The sequence below is a fragment of the Bicyclus anynana genome, chromosome 7 (assembly GCF_947172395.1).
Source record: "Bicyclus anynana chromosome 7, ilBicAnyn1.1, whole genome shotgun sequence".
NCBI lineage: Eukaryota > Metazoa > Arthropoda > Insecta > Lepidoptera > Nymphalidae > Bicyclus > Bicyclus anynana.
In genome coordinates this window covers 3773829-3797356 of record NC_069089.1, presented here as the reverse complement: position 1 = coordinate 3797356, position 23528 = coordinate 3773829, and the positions used below count along the sequence as shown (strand labels likewise).

Here is a 23528-nt window from a genome sequence, read left to right as displayed (position 1 = left end):
AAACAAACTTCCTTAAGTACTTACATTTTGCGTTAAACTCCATGATTTTAGGCCACGTCAAATGTAGGTATTATGTAGGTAATTGGTATTTTGTTCGTATGTATTAGGGTTATAACCGTAACATAAATAGTTATCGGTGTCATTACCTAGTAGTGACAGTAGTTAAGTATATACCTATTACCTACTATGTAGGTACTTACTCTACTACCTACTAAAGAAGACACCACTCATCACTACCTATGCATATTAAGTAGGTAAACTCAACAGGACGAAAGGGGTGATATCGCCACACTTTATAGTTACCTACTTCATATAACTTAAGTATAACCATGATAAACCATACTGCACAAGATGTATAAACAGAGTAGATACTTATAGACCGAGGGTGGAAAGAATCAATCCCCGAAGTATTTTAACGCACGAGCGTAGCGAGGGCGGCTATAGTCCGAGTAGGAATTGATTCTTTTACCCGCGTTAAACACTATACTTTTCATTTTGAATAAGTACCTATGAGGAAAATAAAACTAGTTGTCTATCTTAACTATTTAGGTATCTATTGTTAATATACTATATGTATATCTATAAACTACCTACCTCCCTGCCAAATTTCATCTTTGTACGTCAAGCGGTTTTTGAGATGTCGTGATGTGACCTTTCGCATTTATATAGTAGATATAATAATAATATTAGTAGTAGGTGCCTATTTAAATTTTTTTATCAAATTAGGACAATTCGAATGAATTAATATTAAAAATAAAATATTTTTAATTAATATTTTATTAATTATTATTATTTTTTTTTATTATTGAGAAAGAATTATTAAACTCATTTTTAATATTCAAATCTTAGTTTTTATTTTTTAAGATTATTACCTACCAATTTTTTTTTAATTCCGTCACAGATAACAGATTAGTATCCCATGTCGATTTTTAAAATTTTAAACATGGAATTCACCGCGTAAGCGTCACCGTCCGAGTATGAGAAATGAAAAAATATTTATTTATTCACTTTATTTACAAAGACTTACATTAATTAAAACATTAATAAGTATTTTATACATAGAAATATAGGTAGTATATAAATTATAACTTTCATCCAACCCACGAGTAAATATTTTGTAAAATCTACCTAAAGAGCGAGGAATAGTGCCTGCTTTCAGTCTTTTTCTCAACGTCAACTCTCAACCCAGCAACTGACCTCTTGCTCTGTCCCCGTTCTATCTTTTCTCTTACTTCTCTCAAAGTAAGTAATCTTTAGTGGAGACAAATTTTCTTTCAGATTTTCTTTTTTAACTTGACATCGTGGCTTTCTGCAAAACTAAAAAAAAAACAATACGCAAGTACAATAGAAGTTATAAAGTATTCTGATGGATTTTATTTCAAACAAGGTAAGAATAATTTTTCTTTTTTTTTTTAAATTAAAAATTATTCTAACATCCAAGAATCTTCCGATAATCAAAATGATATGAAGAATTTAATAAATATGTTCAATCAAATTATGAATCAATTATGCACCGTGACAAATCTCCTCACCAATTTAATGACAGTCATATGTCAAAATTCGAGTAGCTCAAAATAGTTTTATGGAACCCAAATGGCCTGTCACACCACTCTTTAGAAGCTAAACTATTTTTAGAAACAAATAGCGTATGGTGCGCATGATTACCAACGCTCCTTGGTACATCAAAAATGATCGCCTGTATCGTGAGCTAAAAATTTAAGCTACAAAGACAGAAGTTGCACACTCAATGAAAACATACCAAAAGCGTATTCGTAAACATCCAAATCAACTTGCAAGGAACCTAATGATGAAGAAACCTGATACAACTTTCAAAAGGCTAAAGAGACCAAGCACCACAAGATGTCATGAAATAGACACTACATTATTATATTTGTGTTAATGTCTCACGACAGATTGCAGGAATAATTGAGAGACTAAATAAAAAAAAAAAAAACAAGGTAAGAGTTCGCGCGCGTAGGTAGGTAGGTACCTACTCTTTGGGTGCACACTCTTACGAAAAGTGTTTTTTTTTTTATAAATGAGCCGCCGCCATAAATAAACGCATTCAATTAAATACCTACCTACGAAAAATTTAATAAGTGGAGAAAAGAAAAACGAATGGATTTACTTACGAAAGGAGTTTTTCTCCCACGTTTACCTCACATAACCATTATTCATCTTCACAGCCAATGATGTTAAATACTGCTAGATGTGTTACTAGGTTATGAAAAATGAGGCACTCAAAAGAGGAAATTTTCACATCTCAATGTTAGTTGTGGTCAACAACGAACGTTAGATACTTAAAGTACATAACACCTAAATATCGTCTACAATGTCGAGTTATGTGTTCAGGAAATGTAAAAACTATATAGGTATACCTACCTATACATAAACATTTGGAATTAAAAGATAAAATTGTGCATGTGTGCGTTCAGTGTGCCTAATATTCGGATCACTTTTTGCGGTGATTTTGTAGGGACGTACCTAACCGATCTATAGTAAGTATAAAATTATCATTGTTCACAGCAGTCGGAAATTATCTATGTTACCGGGTAAAAGCGTCTCTCTTAACATCCAACATTGTAGACTATTTTTTTTTTATTTTATTCTTTACAAGTTAGCCCTTGACTATAATCTCACCTAATGGTAAGTGATGATGCAGTCTTAGATGGAAGCGGGCTAACTTGTTAGGAGGAGGATGAAAATCCATACTCCTTTCGGTTTCTACACGGCATCGTACCGGAACGCTAAATCGCTTGGCGATACGTCTTTGCCGGTAGGGTGGTAACTAGCCACGGCCGAAGCCTCCCACCAGCCAGACCTGGACAAATTAAGAAAATCTCAATCTGCCCAGCCGGGGATCGAACCCAGGACCTCCGTCTTGTAAATCCACCGCGCATACCACTGCGCCACGGAGGCCGTCAAAAACTTTAGTACATTTAATTTTTAATTAAAATAAATCATTGAATAGGTATACTGTACCTACATGTACCGAATCGTAAATCTGGTACCTACTAAATTCTTTTATTTTCGCAATCGAAGTGAAAAGCAGAGTGTAACACACGAAAAAACCTAAACCTAAACCTATTTTAAACTCGGTTTGCATTTTGCGGAGTGCCTTACGCCTCGTGCCCTAAAAATACCTCGTGTACCTATAATCTTCTTCTTAATCGTACACTCTTGGCAGAGTGGTCGTGGTTGCAGCGATGAGCGACGCCTTCTGTGCAATGCTCCTCCACTTTTAGCGATTGGCTGCATTTTGAGTACACTCACCAAAGATGTGTAGCCTTAACTAATTCCGTCCACCGGGTTGGAGATCGGTTGGAGATCTTTGTATCTTTTGCCTTGGACCTGCCCTTGCACTACCAACCGCTCTCTTGAATCATGATTTCTGGAGATGTGGCCAAACAACTTTACCCGTAAAAGCACAGTCGACGAAAGTCTTTCTTTTATCTTTAGTTCATTGAGAATGGAAATGTTGGTTCTGAATGATGTCCAAGGAATCCTCAACAAACGTCTCCAACACCACCCTGGCACAAGGTCTCCGGATTTCAATACCACAACCCCCAGTAATAGAAATAGTAGAACCCAGATAGATGTAGGTTAGAGCAACCGTTCGCTATTTTGTCAATATCTGGTCTGTTCTGATTGGCGCGGTCCACAATCATTATTTTGGTCTTATCTCTGTAAATGGCGAGTCCAAATTCATGACTAATTAATTATAGGCGGGTCAGCAGGTCTTCTATATCCTCTTTAATTCGTAGTCCTCCCACAAAATAATATTCCCTTGTCCCAGTTATTCAGAACCATCCGCATTATGTATTCCGTATAGGTGTTGAAGAGGAGTGGAGACAAAATACATCCTTGCCAAACGCCAGCTTTGGTCTTCAAACTTGCAAAGTTCACTTTGTCCACTCTTACAGCAGCTGTGCCATCTACGTATAAATGTTGTACTAGATTTATAAGGTGCAGAGGTACTCCCATATCTATTAATACTTGCCAGAGCTTCTTCCATTTAACAGTATCAAATGCTTTACAGAAGTCTACAAAGCAAATATACAGCGGAGTGTTAAATTCTCGTGCCTTGTCTACTGTCTGGCAATTATCAGTATTTGTTCTCGTGTACCTCTACCCTTAACAAAACCAGCCTGCTCCTGAGCAATTTGACGTGACAGATAGGCTTGAAGTCTTGTATTTATGATCTAAAGTAGCACTTTACTTGCATGAGAGATGAGAGAAATTAGCCTATAGTTGTTATATTTATTCGTTGAGCCTTTTTATGCTATGGTATGAATAAAGAATGCGACCAATCCATTGGCCAACATCCTGTTTGCAAAATGGTATTACAAATATTAAATAAGACATCATCGCCTGCTTCAACCGTGGCCTTGGAAACTTCAATCGGTATCTCATCTACACCAATAGCCTTATTGCACTTTAGATGCTGGATAGCGGCACGCACTTCATCCCTCATTATTGATGGTTCCCGTTCATTTATTTGACTTATCTGACAAAAGTCATCTGCCGAAGTGTTACCATTAGAAAATAGTGAGCTACAGTAATCTCTCCACACGGTGACAATGTCCTGAATTTCTGTTACTGGTATACCGACGGCCTTCTCTATAGACCAAGTTTTAGGCTTAAACTGACGAGTCAAGCAGCGTACCTTGTTAAGAAGATCTTTTCACAACTTTGCCAATGCACGGTTTATATCACATCTACATTCCGCCTGTATGGCGCACTTATTGCATCAAGTTAGGATACTGACACACCTTTAGCCTTCATACTTTTACGATCTTCCACTAGCTTCCACTAGCTTCCAAGTCTCCAGGCTGCGATTCTATAACTGCTTCTTTGATGTATGTTTTTGCCGATAACCATAGTTCGTTTGAATCCACTGTGGTCTTGGTTTCTGCTATCCAAGTGTTATGTTTTTCCACCAGACATTTGTTAAAGGAATCCTTGTTAAGTTTTTGCATCCTTTTCGTATTTGTTGCAGGCATTTTGCAGCTTTAATCTCAAATTCCCAATAAATAGATGGTAATCTGAGTGACAATCGGCTCCAGGTAAAGTATGTACGTTAGTTATCGAGCTTCTCCATCTAGATCTTACAAGGGCATAGTAAATTTGGTTTCGATGTCCCAAGGTGAAACCCAAGTGTAAAGACGTCTTATGTGGTGTTTGAATACAGTGTTCATAATGCTCATGTTATTGTCAGCAAACTCTATCAAACGCTTTCCTCTAGGATTCCTAGTACCAAGTCCGTACTTGCCTACAATATTTCGGAGACCTGAATCATTGGTTGTAGTTCCCACCTTTGAGTTGAAGTCACCGAGTATTAGAAGTAATTCTCGTTTAGGAATCTTAGACGTATAGTTTTCGAGTTCATTATAGAACTTGTCTATTTCTTCATCACTCGCAGCAGCTGTACGAGCGTAAACTTGAACTACCTACATTAACTAGTACTGGAGATGCATTGAGATCCTGTCTGTTATGATCCTGTCAGAAATATGATGATATCCATCATCATATTTCATCATGATGATATCCAGGATCATAACCTAAGACAGAACGGTTTAATCTTTTGAGTATTGCAATGGCTACTTCGAGAGTGACTGCTTTTATCGTTGCCTGAAAAATATGAATGGTGGATTTCTCAGTATCACAGTGGCCACTGGCCACTCTGTTTCGAGTGGGTTTCACTAATTCCAGTAAAACTCAAGCCGCAACGTTCTATTTCTGATTCCAGAATATGCAGCTTCCCCTCATCTAGAAGTCCTCTTACATTCCATGTGCCAATATTCCATGTACCTACCTATATTGGGTCTGTGAAAATTCCGTGAAAATTATTCTGAGAAAAAATCACTATTCAGGCCGTACACGTACAGACTACTTTAGGATTTTAGTTAGTCGAGTTACCGCCCAAAAATCGTTCGTACTTGATTAAAATACTATAAGTAGTTCGAACTAGGCCTTAGCGCCATCTAGCACGGACCAAATAGGTGTATTTCAATAATTTTGTGCTAGATGGCGTTAATAAAACAATTTATTCTAAATACAAAAATTCAATAAAGCAAATAGCAATTATAATGTATGATGTATTCAATGTATAAAGATAAAAATACTGAGTTCATGATGCTCTAAATCTAAAATACGTGATTGTGGTGTTCTAAGTTGCGACAAGTGGACTCTTGAAAGCTATACAAACACAGAGAACATTAATGGTGTAATGCTCTGTGACTGTGTTTGACACTGACAGTGACATTTCGTGACAATAAACAAGTGTTTAGTGTTCCGCTCACTTGAGAAAAAAATATTGTAAAAAATAATGTTGGACGACGTGATGAAAACGAGAAAGCCGAAATAGCGTTATGGGCAGCTTAAACATTCCAGAATGGTCACCGGACCAAGTCGCCGAGTGGATGTTAGGTACAGTTGAAACTGAGGTGATCGTACATGGTCGGAGTGAGTCACAGCTAAGAGGCGGTGTTTCGTTGCAGGGCTGGGGCCCAAGGTAGCCCAGTATGTGCCGGAGCTACGGGCCAAGGGCTTAAACGGAGCCAAACTGTTGACCCTGCGCTGCGACGACCTGGAGTACCTCGGCATAAACATTATAGGCCACCAGGAACTGCTGCTAGAGGCGGTCGAACATTTGCGGAACTTTGTACGTATTACCTAACGTTAAGTACTCTATACTCGTTTATCAGTGCTACATTATGCTCATGTAACAGTATTATCTCACACAAATAGCATGTATGAGTTAGTTTGTTGTTAGGCAAGTATTTCAATAATAGTTTATAATACTTATTATGTATGCTTTCTTATGCATTGCAGTTATAGTTTAACACTTATAAGTATTATTACTAATTATAAATATGAAAGTGGGGTTTCACAGTTACACTTTCATGTTTTAACTTCTCAAACAATTATCTTGAAATTTCACATTATCATTAAACTATCCATAAACAATAGTGGTTTGTCTGGATAAAATGTAATTTCTAGGACTATTTAATACACCAGTGGAATTCATAGACATAGCAGGGGCACCCCCAGGGGACCATACACCTGCTGAGTGGTGACTTCTCATATGCATAGAGTTTAAACTCGACACTGAGCAGGTGAACAATCTCTTGGGGGCGCCCTAACAACATCTATGAATTCAACTGATAGAGATAAGATACATGGACTTCTGGTTTGTCAGCTGTTGCATGCAGATTTTGAACAAAAATTTTTGTGGTAGAATATTTCATAATAATAATAATAATAATAATAAAAGCCTTTATTTAGAGTTCGTATATACATTCTGTTTGTCCCCTAGGACAAAGGCCTCCTCCAAACTTTTCCACAACTCCCTATCCCTTGCAGATTTTGCCCAGTTGCCTCCTGCCACCTGTCTTATTTCGTCCGCCCATCTCTGTTTTGGTCTTCCTCTTCTCCTTTGCACATGACCTGTGTACCATTGCATGACCGTTTTGCTCCATTTTTCTTTGCCTCTGATTGACTGTCATGAAGCTATTAACTCAATTTTGTGATCAACATGATATTTGAATAGCTTAATTAGTCCAGCCGCCAACTTAATGTGACTAAATGAAATGAAGACAATTGGGCACCTTTGTTTGCCTCAGTTTTGACGTGCTAGTGCCATATCTAATAGTATAAAATATCATTGCTTTTCTGTATTTGGACATTATATTGGCAGTTGTACTTAAGTCCACATGTGCTGTTCCCCTAGTAAATCTAGCTAGCGTAATGTGTCTCATATTAATTAAAAAAAATATTTCTAACTTAAATTAATTACAATCAATTCTGAAGAAGCGAAGAGAGTGCGGTATCTAATATGCAACTAACCTTAAACCGGCCACACACACCATGACCCTCTCGTCACTTAGTTGTCGACAGTCATTGTTAACAGCCATCTCTGCCGTTGAAAACGTGCTGCTTGTGTAAATGAACCCTTATTTGTATGAATAAATTATTCTTTTAAAAGTAACGTGACACTAGCTAGGAAATACTACAGAAGAGAAGAACTATTTCACTTTTATTGAAGCGTTTATGTCTCTTGTAATTTCCAAGTCACACTTTTTGTCGGATTTGTGAAAGACTTGCGTCTAGGTTTGATACAGCACGCTTTACACTGATAGACAAATTAACACCTACACAGGGTCAAGTTATACTTTTATTTGTAAAATCAGTAGTGAAGTTGTAGCTTGCGAATGGTTGATCTATACTAATATTATAAAGCTGAAGAGTTATGTTTGTTTGATAGAACGCGCTAATCTCAGGAACTACTTGTCCGGTTTGAAAAATTCTTTTAGTGTTAGGTAGCCCATTTATCGGAGAAGGCTATAAGGCTATATATTATCCCCGTATTTCCATGGGAATGGGAACTACGCGAGTGAAACCGCGCGGCGTCTGCTAGTTATTTAAAATGTCAATGTGGTAGGCTTCTTTTCAGACTTGGAATGTTTGGAACTTTCATAACTTCATTGTGTATAGCCCTACTATCAGATACCCACAACTTTGTGAGAAAATCTGTGTAAACTTTCACTGTATGTACCTTTTTTTTTTAAAAGAATATTTGCCATATTTTTAATTATGACCAATATTCCCATTTCCCTCCAACTAGTCAGGAAATACTGTATTAGGAGTGGGTACTACAATAGACCAACGTGGTGGGGGATCGAACCACCATCCCTCGATGATGAGTTCGACCGCTATTGAGCTATTGTGGACTTTTTTGTAGATCTAGCCAGTATATCTTTCCCAGTTAGATGCGTAAAGTTTGGTGCTTTTTACATTTAAGCCGCTCTTCAAATAAAGCCCCAGATTCTAATAGCTTCTGGTTCGTGGGATTTGCAAACGGTTCAACTGGACTCCATATCCAGAATTCTAGCCATTCAGAGGTGATATCTAAGCTAGATCGAAGTGGCTAGCTTTAACAGAGTCCTCATGGACAGCTTGAGCTGCTGTGTCGTGCCTAAAACCAACTCATCTGTCAAGGTTAGATCTGAGGTGAGGAGGCACAAAGTTGGACCCAGGACAAACTTTTTTTTCTTCTGGGTTAATCTGCGATCAGTAAAATAACTATAAGCAGATGTGTTCTGTGATAACTTCGCTGGATAAACAACAAATTATCGTCATATTTTCATTGAATTGTATAAAAAACAACGACCAATTATACCTATACATAAATCTTCCTCATGAATTACTCTGTGAAAAATGCTTGAAAATTCTTTTAGTAGTCTTTGAGATTATTGTAAACAGACAGACCATATAGATGAAATTAAAAACAAACTCAAAATTAATTTATTTTAATTAGGCTAAGTTTGCAAGCACTTTTGAAACGTCAAGTTATGTCATAGTTTAATTTAATGGAGGTAATTATAGTCGAAAACTAAAAATTAGTTACAGGGGTTCCAAAGCGCCTTGGTAGTAAAAGACCCCACAACAAACTCACCCAAGGTTTACTTTGTTACCACCATTTTACAAAGTTATGTTTTGTACATCAATTGATTAGTAAATTAAATGTCTTGTAAATTGCTGGTTGTTCCAGCACTATGAGTTGTCGCGCGAGTGCGTGCAGCAGCTGGCGGTGCGCGTGTCGACGGCGGCGGCGTCACTGGCGCGCGCGCTGCGGCACCACGCCGACGCGCGCCTCGAGACGCACTCCTTGGCGGACGTGGCGCGGACGGTGCACGCCGTCAAGCCCTTGGTGTGCTGGTTGGACAGGTCACTTGAAGCAAAACTTCTTTACTAGTAAACTTAAACGTACACTTGAATTGAGAAATAAGGCCGGTCGCATACACTCGTTTTCCGATACACACTTGTTTTCCGCATTCATTTTCCTAATGCGTAATTTTTATTTAGAATTCCGTGAGACTTCCGCAGACTTTAACAGACGCTTTTCTTCATTAGGAATGTATATTGTCGCAAGGTCTCGCATTCGTTACGTACGCGCGTAATTTGTTCCGTAAGGAAAACACGTACCTACCGACATGTGCGTCATTTAATGTAGGTATTATATATTGATTTCATGCATTCGGTTTTCCGAACCCGGAGAGTGGATTCGGAAAACGAATACGGAAAACGAGTGTACGTGGCTGGCCTTTATGTCGATGCAGACAAAGGAAAGCTGGCTTACTTGGAAGCGGTATACCTACAAGCTTAAAAACCCATACCTGTACATGTTTCTTCGCAATACAATATCAGAACGCTACATCGCTTGGCGGTACGTCTTTGTCGGTAGAGTGCGACGGTCGATGGTTACCACCAGACCCGAGCTAATTTATTAGATATAATAAAATCCTAAATTGAAGTCTTGTCCACGGCGGCTGCGTATACTTCTGTACTGTTGGTATTTTTTTTCGTTTTTTTTTATTTTGTAATAGCAAACGCTTAGCTGCAAGCACGTCTGATGGTAAGCGAAGTAATTCTAACATTTGTTGTATTGGTCGTCAGATGGCCTCTGTGCTCCGGGTCCCCGCTGGCGGAGCGCAAGGCGGCGCTGCTGAAGCTGTCGCTGGAGGCGGCCACGTGCGCGCAGCGGGACCGGTTCGCGGAGCAGCCGGCGCGCGCTGTGGCGGCGGCGGCAGCGGCGGTGGCGCAAGTGGCCGACTACATCATACAGGTGCGTGGTCACAACAAAACATTATATTTGCCACAAAAATCTCTGTCATTCTCTGCCATCCATTTCAACCAACTAGTGGTTGAGGCCTGCAATTACACTCCCAACCTTAACGCTAACTTCAAGCAGAGGCGTCCCAAAAACGTCCTTTACGATCCAGACGATGACATGACGACCGACAATGCTTCAAACTGTGTAAAATATATTATTGAACTAAGTAGTTGATTGCCTGTGGTCTCTACACTAGGACCTGTAATGTGGAGATCAGGTAAGATTTCCTTGGACTAGTGTTTAGAAATATGTCGATTTCAATTTCAAATTATAAATCAATAATAGTTCTTGAGTTGGTTGTGTCAATTGTGAGCTATTTCTGAGAAATACTAGCACGTAAAATTATAATACTTTATTAGCAATTTTGGTAGAAAGAAAGAGCAGTATTAAATTGGTAACAACCAACTGATCCTTGTGACTCAATTCACATCGTGTGCGCAGGACGTGTCGGACCCGATGATCCTGCAGCCAGCGTCGCTGGACGCGGTGTCGCTGCGGCAAGGCACCCGGCCGCTCGGCTTCGAGGTGGTGCCGTCCTTCTGCGGCCACCACCAGCTCGCTGACATCCGCTTCGCGTCACCCGCGCACGCGTCCGGGCTCGTGCACGAGGCGGACGAGATCGTGCAGGCGGGGTCTCGCTGCGTGCTCGGCTGGAGCGGGGAAGCGGTGGAGCGCGAGTGCGTGCGTGCGGCGCGCGCCACGGGCGAGCTGCAACTGCGGCTGCGGCGGCGCGGCGGAGCTCTCCCCGCTCTGCCCACCCCCCCGCTGCACGCGCCGCGCCCGCGCGCCGCCCGCCTGCGCCTGCCGCCGCTGCACGCGCACCTGCGGCTGCCGCGCTACGAGCCGCAGCCGCCGCGCTCGGAGCCCGCGCCGCCCGCCGAGCGCCCCGCCAGCCCCGCCTCGTCGTCCGGCGAGAGCGAGCCGCTGTCGCCGCCCGCCTCGCCCACGCAGCTGCACCTCGACACCACCAGGTACTTTTCATCATCATCATCATCATCATCATCATCATCATCATCATCATCATATCAGCCGATGGACGTCCACTGCAGGACATAGGCCTTTTGTAAGGACTTCCAAACATCACGATACTGAGCCACCTGCATTCGCTGATCCTTGCGACTCGCTTGATGTCGTCAGTTCACCTGGTGGGGGGTCGGCCAACACTGTGCTTACTAGTACAGGTACTTTTATCTCATCACAATCAGACACTATCACGGTGTCACATTTAATTAGGTTTCATTTACAAGCACTTTTGAAACATTAAGTTATGTTGTGATTAAATGTAAAGTCAAAAAGTTAAAATTCAAGTTACGAGGGTTCCCAAACGCCTAGATCCGAGATGAGCCAAACTAAACAAACTCAGCCAGACTCATATAATAAATATATCCTAATTTTATGCCTCGTTTAATGCAATAACAACAATATACACTAATAGTAATATAAGTTCGAAAACTCGAAGCAAGTACTGTTTTACAAGTCTTAGCGAACTAAGACTTATAAATAACTACTCGCTTTGACGCATTGAAGAAGTCCTGAAGTTAGCCAGATAATGATGCGAGACGCTTCGTGTTCGAACCTTAAATTGATCTTAATCTGTATCTTATCTGATCCACTTTGATTAACTTCGCGAGTTGGGGTTTAAGACTTCTCGGGGGCGCCCGCACTGATACACTTTCACGAAACACCCAAAACACCCTTCACGAACGCCGAGCCGAGGTCTGAGTCTCAGAGGAGACGCCCTTAGAGAGTCGTTCCGCCCATCTACTCTGCTTCTGCCTTCGGGCCCCATCAGGCGATGCTTCTGCGCTCGCCCAAACCCTCCGGTGACGCCGATAAGGTCCCATAAGGAGCCTACGGCACTTACGCAATCAGAAAAAAAAAATTCTTACTGTGTGGTGTCACAGGATGTACCCGCCCAAGCCGCAGCGCGCGCGTGCTCGGCGCCACTCAGTGAGCGGCGGCAGCCCGCTCGCCAAACGCGCGCCCATCACCGTGCAGCAGGTAAAGAAAGAAAAACGGGTGTGCTTTAGAGCCCCCGCTCACTGGCAACTTTTAGTTAGCCGACTAAGTTGCCAAGTATACTAACAAATATAGTGATATTTGACAGCCCGCACATCTACAGCAACTAAATCGCCGCAACTAATAAATTGGACGCCGATCGTATCAGGGTAGGGATTCACTTTCGATTAGGGTAGTGGCACCAGAAGATGAACGATTAAGCGTTTTGGTCAACTTTAAATGCATGTAAAACAAATGTTTCATGACAATGACGTTTATTAAGTTTACTAATTAATTCTATATATTAAAAAAATAAGTAAATATAAAAAGTACAAAATTAGTTTGTATCCTTACAAGTTAAAAATAATGTGCCTATGTTTGTATATACATGTATAGTGAAAACATTGCTATGTGTGGGTAAAAATATTGCGTACGTGTAAGTAGCGTATTATTTTATTTTCGGGATTTTAGCACAATCGTTTTTATATATAGGGGTCCGTTCAACTTTTGGTGCCACTACCCATACAAATTAAAAAGTTGCGCAACTAAGTTGTACGCGTTGGCAACTTAAAATTGCCAGTGAGCGGCCACCCTTAAACCACACAACTCGACCGAAGTTAACTTTCCCTCTCAACTTTCGTTCGCCTCTCTGATCAAACTTTTTGTAACGCGTTCTTCAGCTTGCTCAAGTAAAGCGTGTGTGTAAAGTTTTACTTCAAATACATTTATTTTAAAATTGTGCCACACCAAGCACTATTGTAATGTCCGATGCCTGAACTACCTGGACAAGTCAAGACCAAAACTAATATACTCACAATTATCCGCCCACTTTAATATATATGCGACATATTAAAGTGGGCGGATATGTCATGTAAGGTACTAGACACAAGCTCATTTGTCATTTGTTAACTACCTAGCAGTCCCAGTACGAGTACGTGATTAAAATATAGCCAGCGTTACTCACTGATAATGTAGCTTTATATTGGTGAAAGAATTTTTAAATCGGTCCAGCCTATACAGGGTGATTCGGTCTTTAGTGCGGATATTTTTTTTCGTGGTTCTGTATCATTAATAGAATATAAATCTACAAACAGTTCGATACATTTAATGTAATTTTTTTTTTAATTTATGTCTCTAAAATAACAAAATAATGTACATATTATTACTAAACAAGATATATTCAGCTTAAAAGTGATCTGGTGACGTCCTTTAGGTATCAAACGAAAATAAAATAAACGCACAATAGGGTGACCCTAAAATTCTTTTCAAAAGTAAATAACTTTAGCTAACGATAATTTTGTTATTTTTGAGTTAAAAAAAAAAAGAAAAAATACGTGATCATTAAATTTTGTTTATGTACAAAATATAAAAATATCCGCACTAAAAAAATTTTCTTCCTGTATACAAACAAAAAATCAAACTTTAATTTTTATAAAATAAGTAGATTTTTATTTCAGTCTTTAAACTAATATATGTGTATTATCGACAAATAGCGGAGTATCAAAAATATCGCTCTCTTTTTCGTCTAATTACAAAGGGAGGACAAGCGATATTTTCGATGCATCGTTAATGGTTGACAATTTTTTTTTAAACGGAATATGTCGTTGACTCATCTTAGGGTTAATGGAGTCAGTAAAACATTTCCCTACGGCGTGTTTCAGTTCTGGCAGGAGCTGCAGCAGCGTTGGGTGCTGGGCGGCAGTCCGGAGCCCGACGACGCCGCCCTGTACCGTAGAGACAAGGTACCAGCGGCGAAGAGTTCATACAAGCCGATTCCCGTCGGGTTACCTTTAAAAATCCATGCAAATTCATTGTTGTACTGTATCTAGATATATGAGAAACCACAGTTTGTATCACGCTATAAGAATTTCCATTTCTTTGGGACGGCTTACCTTCATCTAATATCCATACTTCGCCACTGCAAGGTACACTCCTTCAAAGGGGCGTAGCTACCGTCGTATCAGCTGTATCAATGATTCGGGGTCCCCGGACTACAAGGTCCCTTGTGAAATCAAAAATTAGTTAAATCAAAAGTGTAATCCACATTCACAATCTCACCTAATCTGGTGCTTTCCGAAAAAAAAATCATAATAAAATAATGCTTTGCTAAGTTTCACTTCGAAAAATACAAAATTGAAAAAAAGCAATCATTTTTTTTCCAGTCAAAGTATCCATACCACTGGTTCAGTTCAGAAATGGACGTCGAAGCGCGCGCTCATATATACAACAACACGGCGCTGCAAATGTACAACAACAGGGCGCTGCAAATGTACAACAACACGGCGCTGCAAATGTACAACAACGCGCGCGGCAGACGCGGTCAGCTGCGCGCTTAATCAGAAGCGCACGCAGCATGTGTACACCTTCGAACAACCCCTTTATTCTAAAAACGCGCGTTATTAAAGCGCGCGCTTCAAAACGCCTAATATGTACTCGCTCCTAATGTGTATATACTGTCTTTCACTTGTGTCGGGCGTCTATAGACATTAGACTTGTCGCAGGCGGTGTCATGCAGCACGGGCCTGCAACTGTCGCCGCGCCCGCGCACGTGCCACGGAGTGCCGCGTGCCGCCGCCCCGCAGCCCGCGCCCGCGCCCGCTCCCGCTCCCTCCTCGCGCGGCAAGCTGGACAAGAGCCACTCCACGCCCGCTTATGACTTCGAGCTAGGCTCAGAGCCCGGTATGTTTGTGCTCCTGAAAAACCTTGACGTCTTGAAGTCCCTTGGCGTCATAAAGTCCCTTAACGCCTTGAAGTCCCTTGACGTCATAAAGTCCCTTGACGCCATGAAATCCCTTGACACTCGGCCTTTATAATCAGTGCATTTTTAAACATTTATTGGTTCGACGCGGCCCTCGGTTGGACTAGTGGAAATGTATTAATACGCTATTCACGGTTGACCTTGTGATACAATAGGTATAGTTCTGCTTTATTAATAAATGTTTAGACGCATGGAAAAATGTTTTTAAACAAATTTGTCTACAATTTTGTGCTTTACAGTCTTTATATTAAAATATTGTGGTAGAATCATTACAAATAGTCAACTGACGAATCAAAAGTGCTTGTAAACTGAGCCTACTTGAAATAAATGAATTTTGGATTTTGAATTTTAACATCATTGGAGTGTGTTAATATAACCGAGATAATTGCGAAAAAACTAATTTTTGATTAGTTATTTCGCAATTATCGCTTTTCATTTCAATAATATTATTTATATATACATAATTTTTGATAATTATAGCCTCTGCTTCCATATTATAGCTCTCGCCTGTGGCTCGAGCTGCAATATCGCCTCGGCTGTAATTTTCAACTTACCGCACTTATATCATAATGTACTATTATAGCATCTCATTCTTAATGACGTCACTGAAAATACTTGTTCGCTAAGAATATCAACACGTCAATAAATTAATTAATGCTTAAAGCCTCAAATTAATTGTTCAGGTTCGCTAGCTGCACAGACCATACCGGAGTCGCCCACCACGCCAGTAAACGACAGCCCGACGCTGCACCTGGAGAAGGCGGGCCAAATACTGGACTTCAAGAAGTCCAGCTCGCAGATCGAGGTGGCCATACTGCAGCAGCGCAACCGGAGAGCGATGCTCGACGACGAGAGATCCGACGTGTTCAACGACGAGGACATCAAAGAGATCGACGAGGCCCCCAAGTTGGAGATAGTTGAGGCCGTGAACGCTGTGCTGAGCGACAGGATTGGTGACGATGCCGAGGCGTCGCAGCCTGAGGACCCCGCCAGCAGCAGCGACGACCAGCTCCCCGTTACGCTCAAGTGAGATCATCATTATGAGTTTATTTTGACGGCCAGTAAGCCGTGGTATGCTCTCGTATCTCGATACAATAGATAGCAAATGTCGACCAATAGCGGTTAAATCGAAATTATCGCTATTAGTCGACGTTATTATTTTTCTTTTAGTTTTGACGGCCTCCGTGGCGCTGTGGTGGGTTCGATCCCCGGCTGGGACCGATTGAGTTTTCTTAATTGGTCCAGCTCTGGCTAGCAACAAAAACGTACCGCCAAGCGATTTAGAATAGAATAGAATAGAAAACACTTTATTTGTTAACACAACACATTGAAAACTTAAAACTAATACACATCTTGATACTTAAAACTATAAATATATAAATAATATATTAGCCCCAACCTCCGAATTCGTTGAACTTCCATAGATTTAGATGAAAAGTATGTTTTACCCTATACTTCAAAAGTGACATGTGCTAGTATTGCGCTTTTTGCATTTTAGGAGTGAAATCCACCCTTTTTGTTAAAAATGTAGATTTAACTATTCTGGCTTAAGTAATTGTGTTCAATTAGATAAAATAACGTTATTTAATATTTAAATGCATGACTTATGGTTTTAATGAATTTTTCAACCCTTTTAGCTACTAAGTTTAACCTATTAAATAGTACATATTTACTGAAGATGTCGCGTAGAAACCTAAAGGGGTGTGGATTTTCATCCTCCTCCTAACAAGTTAGCTCGCTCCATCTTATACGTTGCAGTTGCTTTTGAATATCTCTGTGGGAGAGCGGCTAAATGTTTTCTGTTAAACAATAAAGTAATTCCTTGCAGATACATCAAACCGCGTATCACGGAACGCTTTCCTCCCCAAGCTCCTCCGACCCCGCCGCCTCGACCCCCACCCCGTGAGCCTCCGCCGCCGCCCCGCGAACCTCCACCCCCGCCCCGCGAGCCGCCGCCCCGCGACCCTCCACCCCCGCCACGGGAAGTGCTACCCCGTGAGCCTCCGCCCCGAGATTCGTTGCCCCCGCGAGACTGCTATCCCGCTGCCGATGTTCCAGTGCCGGTATGTAACTAACAAGCAAGTTGATGTAATCATCAACATTATCGTCATATCTCATCATCATCGGACCTCGGCTTAGAGGGTCGTTCTAGAAGGGTGTTTGGCCTGAGTGTATAAATGCAGGCACCCCGAGATCGTGAGTTAAAAGCCCACGACCGGGCGACGTCATATATGAGGGACCTCTATATATCTAAGTCGCCTGCGAAGACGCTTTGTAGCTTGTGTTTGTGTTGCCTGGGAAGCGTTGCGGTCGTTATCGTGAGGATCGTAAATTATTGCCTTCGTTTTGGTCGCCTTGCATTTCATAGATGCAATAATGCAATGCCTATCTGTATTGGAGAAGGAATTTTCTTTCAAACAAATTTGTAGAATTTGTACGCATGATGTCTACAATAGTTCAAAACCCTTTGCACGCCATTCCTTGCAGGTGTCGCGTTCGCTGTGGGAGCCGCCGCCCCGCGAGCTGCTTCCCTCGCCGCGCAGCGTGTTGCAGAGCACGTGGGAGCCGCTAGCTCCCGCGCCGCCTTACCCCGCGCGCGTGCGGGACGCTTCGCCCCGCCAGCCCGCGCGCGCTGCTGACGTGCAGGTCAGTGCACGCAGTGTCCCGTTGCCAAAGACCTAACTTGTCACTAAATAAAAAAAAAAACGAGTGTGCTTTAGACCACACGACTGAAGTAAACTTTCTTTGAAGAATAGAAAAAAAAAACAAAGCGCCATCAATGAGCTTTAGTCAATAACTGCATCACAACAGGTTCTAGAAGTTGACAGGAAGGGATTGTTTCAAAGTTCTCTAAAAGCGCCATCTATAGTTATTTTAAAATAACAAACATTATTTGTCTATACCTGTAGATGGCAGCACGCAACTTAAATGCTATGAACGATCACACTTTTCGTTGCGCTTACACCACCAATTCAGTCAAACGTGCGTAAAAAAGTTATACTTCAAAAAATCAGAGAAATTCGACTAATTGCAGACTGTTGATTGTTTAATGATGTGCAGTAAGTTGTACATACTGAACTGTCTCGTGTTGTGTTGCAGACGTCGCTGTCGCCGCGCAGCATCAGCAAGAGCGACATCATGCTGGTGAGCGCGGAGCCGCGCCAGCTGCCGGCCATCAACGGCTCGCCCGAGCCGCCGGCCTCGCGCTCTGACATCGTCCTGGGCGCCGACAGCGCGCCGCCCGCCGCGCTCTCCCCTGCCGGCAGCGTGGTGCGCGGCATCTTCCCCTCTTCCAAGTCGCGCAGCTTGAAGAAGAAAAACTCCATGCTCGCCAGTGAGTCTCTAAAATGTCACAAAAGTTACATGTTTTGCTGTGATTGAGGTCACAAAAAAGTGAGTGTGCTTTAGAGTCTCTCGCTATTAGGCCACACAGAACAATTACCTTAGGAGCTCCTCGCTAGATGTTACCCCTCTGTCAAAAGTATATGATCACGATCTAACGTGTTTGTCCCAACTGCGTCTATAGAATTGATTAAAATTATAAGTGTAGTAATTTGTAATTACAATTTAAATTTATAGATATGTTTATATTACACATGATATATTTATTGGTGTTTATTATTTTCGATGTGTGAGTTTATCTTTTCCCCCTCAAAAACGACAGCCGGTTTTTTATGCGAATTAGAGTGCGAAACAAGTCCAAAGGTAATTAATTGGTCTGAGTTTAGACCCCACAACTGGAAGAAGTGAAACTTCTTTCAAAAATTAAATAATATGTGATAGAGAAACTTAAAAAACAGTAACGATTAGTAGCGCCATCTCTCGCGTCGGACTTGCTTTACTTCATAAGCTCCTGCTAGTTAGTTCACTGTTATGCCGTTAAATTTTAAAATGACCGGCGCTGGGCTTACTTGTGATGTTTACATTTCGTACGATTCGATTACACTTTCTTAAAGCTTACTCCCCAAGTCACGCCTACAGAACTTTTACTTCAAAAAATTCATTTACCTAACTTCAGCACATGAATGACACAATAATTTCGAATATTACCCAAAAATTAACATGTGCACGAATTTATTTTCAATTGAGCACTCTAAGGCAGCGTGGTGGTGGTAATGTTTTTCAATTGCCCCTGACACACCAGACATGCGATGCGATACGCGGTCGATGTGTTGATAGCGATTGATAATTCCGTCGAACAGCATCAGCGGCGAACGTTCCGTAAGTGTGTCGTTACACTTAGTGCTTTCTTTCGTAGAGCGGCGCGCGGTGCCCGCTCGCTCACTGGCAGCGCGCGGTGCGGCGGGGCGCGTGTGGCAGCGGGTGCGTGCGCGCGGCGCCGCAGCCCCGCGCTGGGCGGCGCGCCACTTGCTCCTGGCCTACAATACACTCTACGCGTACCGCTCGCCTGAGGTACGTGTGAGTTAGCTAATGGACGTTTACAGTCGGACATGAAATACATTGCTACAGTATCAAATATAAGGAGCGACTATCGATGCATGATGACTTGGCAAACAATCTGAGAGGAGACGGCAACCTGCTGTTTTGCAGACAAAATCTAGCCAAGAAAGTTAGCTAGTATATAGCAATATAGGAGATTCGTTAATGGACTTACTCCTTCTGATGACACATAATCTCTAACCAACAGACGAAAGGCTCAATGTCGTATGACAGATTGCCGTCGAGTAACAGAATAAAAGATGAGAAAAAAACATGGACGTCCGTTGTTGATTGTTGGCCCATTGGTGGCCACTGGTCAGTGTCATCTGTAAAGAAATCCTTTGAAGCATTCCGGAACTTTCAAATTCTACCAAGTGTCAATTTTCTCAGAGTTTGATGTATCGAATATTCCAGAATAAATCCTCTTTTTTTCCACAGGCTTCTTTCTTTCAGAATTCTTTCTGTGGAGGAATGACTGGAAGAATTTTTTATCAAAAGATTATGGGCATTTCCATTTTCACTATTGATTTATTAAAAATCAAGGGGCGAATATCTTTCGCATTCCATGGATTCACTATGTGAGTGCCGTGTCCATCGTGTGGGAGGGAAAAATACTCAGAGCAGAGCCCTGGACTTGTGACCACTGGTTGTAGGTTTAAGGACAGAAATTAAATATATAAAAATAAAGTAAATTTCGTAAAGCTGTGGTTTTTAGAACAGCCAAATCATGTGATAATTTTGTACCTATGATAGGAGTTTAAGCTGGCAACCTTTCAGTTTTTGTAATATGTCTGGCCATCACATATTCTTAGTCCAATAGTGTAGGCAATTGCCTACTTTACATTATGGATAATCCGGCCCTGTCCAAGTGACTAACATGAGCCCCTCAACCCGCAGTGCAACCGCGCGGACTGCATGATCTACCTGGAGGGGTTCACGGTGTGCGCGGCGGGCGAGGTGAAGTCGCGCGCGCACGCCTTCAAAGTGTACCACACGGGCACCGCCTTCTACTTCGCGTGCGACTCCCGCGACGCCATGCTGGCGTGGATCCAGCTCATCCACCGCGCCACGCTGCTGCCGTCCGTCGCCACCGCCTCGGTGAGTAGGATTCATCTGGAGGATCACAGTGTACCACACCATACTCTACCATTTGAAATAGTTTGATTTTGCAGAAGGTAGGAAATGATGATTCATGAATTTGTTGTGATGTATAATATTATGTTTTCTTATCTTTTAGCATATTGTTAATATCCATTATTTTGATAGATGTTATGATATTTTAGATTTGCTAATCTCATTTCTATGATAAACTTGATAACTAATAAAGAACATGTTAAGGTTAATATTGTTTTAGAGAAAATCTTAGTCTTAATTAGCTACATAGACTGCAGGAAGGTTAACTAAGTACAGTTATTTTGACTCGGTATGTTGAGCCCAAAATTGCCACTGCCAAGGTTTTGGATATAATAAAGTCTTGAACTTAAGTCACTGTTTATTGAATATCACAGCAATACATAATTAAGAAACAGAGTTAGAGTTAGTTACGCGGTAAGAGTATGTGGAACCGAACCGTTGCGCTAGGTAATCAGCGAACACCTAACTCAAAAATACACTGGCCGAAATAACGCTTAGTTAGCATAGCCATAAGGGCTGGTACAAACCAAAAACTAAAGAAGCTTCTACTACTCGTCCTTAAGAAACAATATTAATATTTTACAGATGGAGCTTTCGAAACAGTTCTCTGAAACAGACTACTCAGAGACTGAGTCTGACACGGAGAGTTCCGAAAGGAGAAGCCAGAGAGACAAGGAACGAGACAAAGACAAATCCAAGTTCGGCTCGTTGAAGAAGTTGACGCACCGAGCGAGCCGCAGCGAGTCGCAGGAGAATGTCAGCCAGGCCGCCGCCACCAGCCTCGACCGAAAGTACTTGCGCTTCTTCTCCAGAGCAAGGACTAAGGATGACAATAAGCCCAGCAAGGTAATCATCATCATCCCATATTTAGCTGCTGACCATGTGTCTCCTCTCAGAATGTGAGAGGTTAGACTAATAGTTCACCACGCTGGTCTAATGCAGATTGGCAGAGTTTACACACAGAAAATTAAGAAATCGCGTGTGCGGTTTCCTCACGATGATTTCGTTCACCTTTTGAGACTTGTTTGGTTCTCGGATAGTTCTAAAATTCCCGGACTATAAGTTGTATTAAGTTTATAGGCCCAAAGCCCAAATCGCCTCTCAGTAAGCCCATCTCTGTTAACGGAAAGGATTGGAGACTTTTATCCTCCTAGCACGGTTGTTCGGACCGAATATTGGGAGGGCGAGCACGGTAATAGCTTTTGGCAGGTTTCATGACATGCTAGAAAGCCCAGACCGCAAATATTTGCGCTTCTTCTCCAGAGCAAGGACCAAGGACGACACCAAACATATCCAGTGGTTAACCTATATAGCATCAGATATGGAGGTTTAGATTGGACCTCGATATTATAGGAGTGATCAAGATTTAAAACTCTAAACTCGCCAACCGGCAATGCAACAACGTGGTAGACCTAAGCTCTATTTCCTCTCCTATAAGTAGTCGACCGTTAAATAAGCTCAGAATGACTACAATAAAGAAACAACAAAAACTGAATCGATCACAAAACAACTCCTAACATTTCAGAGCAAACAATCAGGTGTACCTGTGCCCACTGAACATTACCGCAGCTACCGCCGCGTGCCGCCCGACCACGCGCCTCCAACGCACCCAACGCACCCAGCGCATTCAACGCACCCAGCACACCCAGCGCACCCAGCTCGCCCAGCGCACTCCGTGCACCCGGCGCCCGTGCCGACGAAACCCAAGCCGATCAACTACATACACGCTTCGAACCCTAATTTGTTAGATTTCGAGAAGAGCGACTTTGTTACCAAGCCTGCCATACAGGTACGTTAAGGTTACTTGAAATAAAATGTTTATTAGCGTTATGGTCGACTTTTGTAATGTACTTACTTTATTGTCTCTGTATTTTTTTCCATGTGGTGTACAAAACTAATAAATAAAAATAATAGCTTAGTCAGTTATTGTCATCACTGGTTTCTAGATATCGCCCATCACATTGATCTTACATTTCTATTACAATTTTCTTGAAGTTAACACTTTTAAAGCGAGAAAAGTTTCACAGCATAAGGTGCCTTGATTTTGTCATTTTTATTATATTGTGTCTACGGCAGTAGATGTAGAAAGCAGGTTCACTACTCCCTGCCACGCCCTCAGCCCTCAAATCTTATGAAGGAACTCACACACTCTCCTAGGTCACAAGTCCCAGGACTCCCAGGAGTGTCCCAGGAGATTCCCGGTGCTCGGAGATTATCTTTCTGTTAAGATTTCACATGTTGGTGTTCTGCCGCAGGTGCCAAAACCAAAGGTGCACAAGCCGGACAACTTCATCGGATTCGTGACGCTGGAGGAGTTCATGCTGAAGAAGCAGGAGGAGGAGCGCCAGCAGCTGTACACCAACCGCGTGCTGATGGGCATCGAGCGAGACCAGCAGCAAAATGTGTGTTTAGTCTATGATTATAATTATAGTCTTTATATAATAATATAAGTCATTATAAATACATACTATATTGTTGAACTAAATCTTCATTTCGCACGCTTCACTAGGGGAGTAAGCTGGT

The 23528-nt window shown here is 41.8% G+C and overlaps 1 protein-coding gene across 1 annotated transcript in view; it reads left to right on the top strand.

The window, feature by feature from the left end:
• The first annotated feature begins 6246 nt into the window (after positions 1-6246).
• Positions 6247-23528, top strand: part of LOC112043517 (uncharacterized) — a 32521-nt gene continuing 15239 nt past the window's right edge. Inside the window, exons 1-17 of the mRNA XM_024078981.2 lie at positions 6247-6429; positions 6501-6664; positions 9554-9729; positions 10459-10627; positions 11117-11646; positions 12580-12676; positions 14335-14415; positions 15175-15352; positions 16115-16457; positions 17260-17494; positions 17919-18077; positions 18531-18765; positions 19690-19844; positions 20769-20969; positions 21591-21851; positions 22531-22794; positions 23261-23407. Coding sequence (XP_023934749.1) covers positions 6372-6429; positions 6501-6664; positions 9554-9729; positions 10459-10627; positions 11117-11646; positions 12580-12676; positions 14335-14415; positions 15175-15352; positions 16115-16457; positions 17260-17494; positions 17919-18077; positions 18531-18765; positions 19690-19844; positions 20769-20969; positions 21591-21851; positions 22531-22794; positions 23261-23407 — 3453 coding nt within the window. The 5' untranslated portion in view covers positions 6247-6371. The remainder of the gene's footprint in view (positions 6430-6500; positions 6665-9553; positions 9730-10458; positions 10628-11116; positions 11647-12579; positions 12677-14334; positions 14416-15174; positions 15353-16114; positions 16458-17259; positions 17495-17918; positions 18078-18530; positions 18766-19689; positions 19845-20768; positions 20970-21590; positions 21852-22530; positions 22795-23260; positions 23408-23528) is intronic.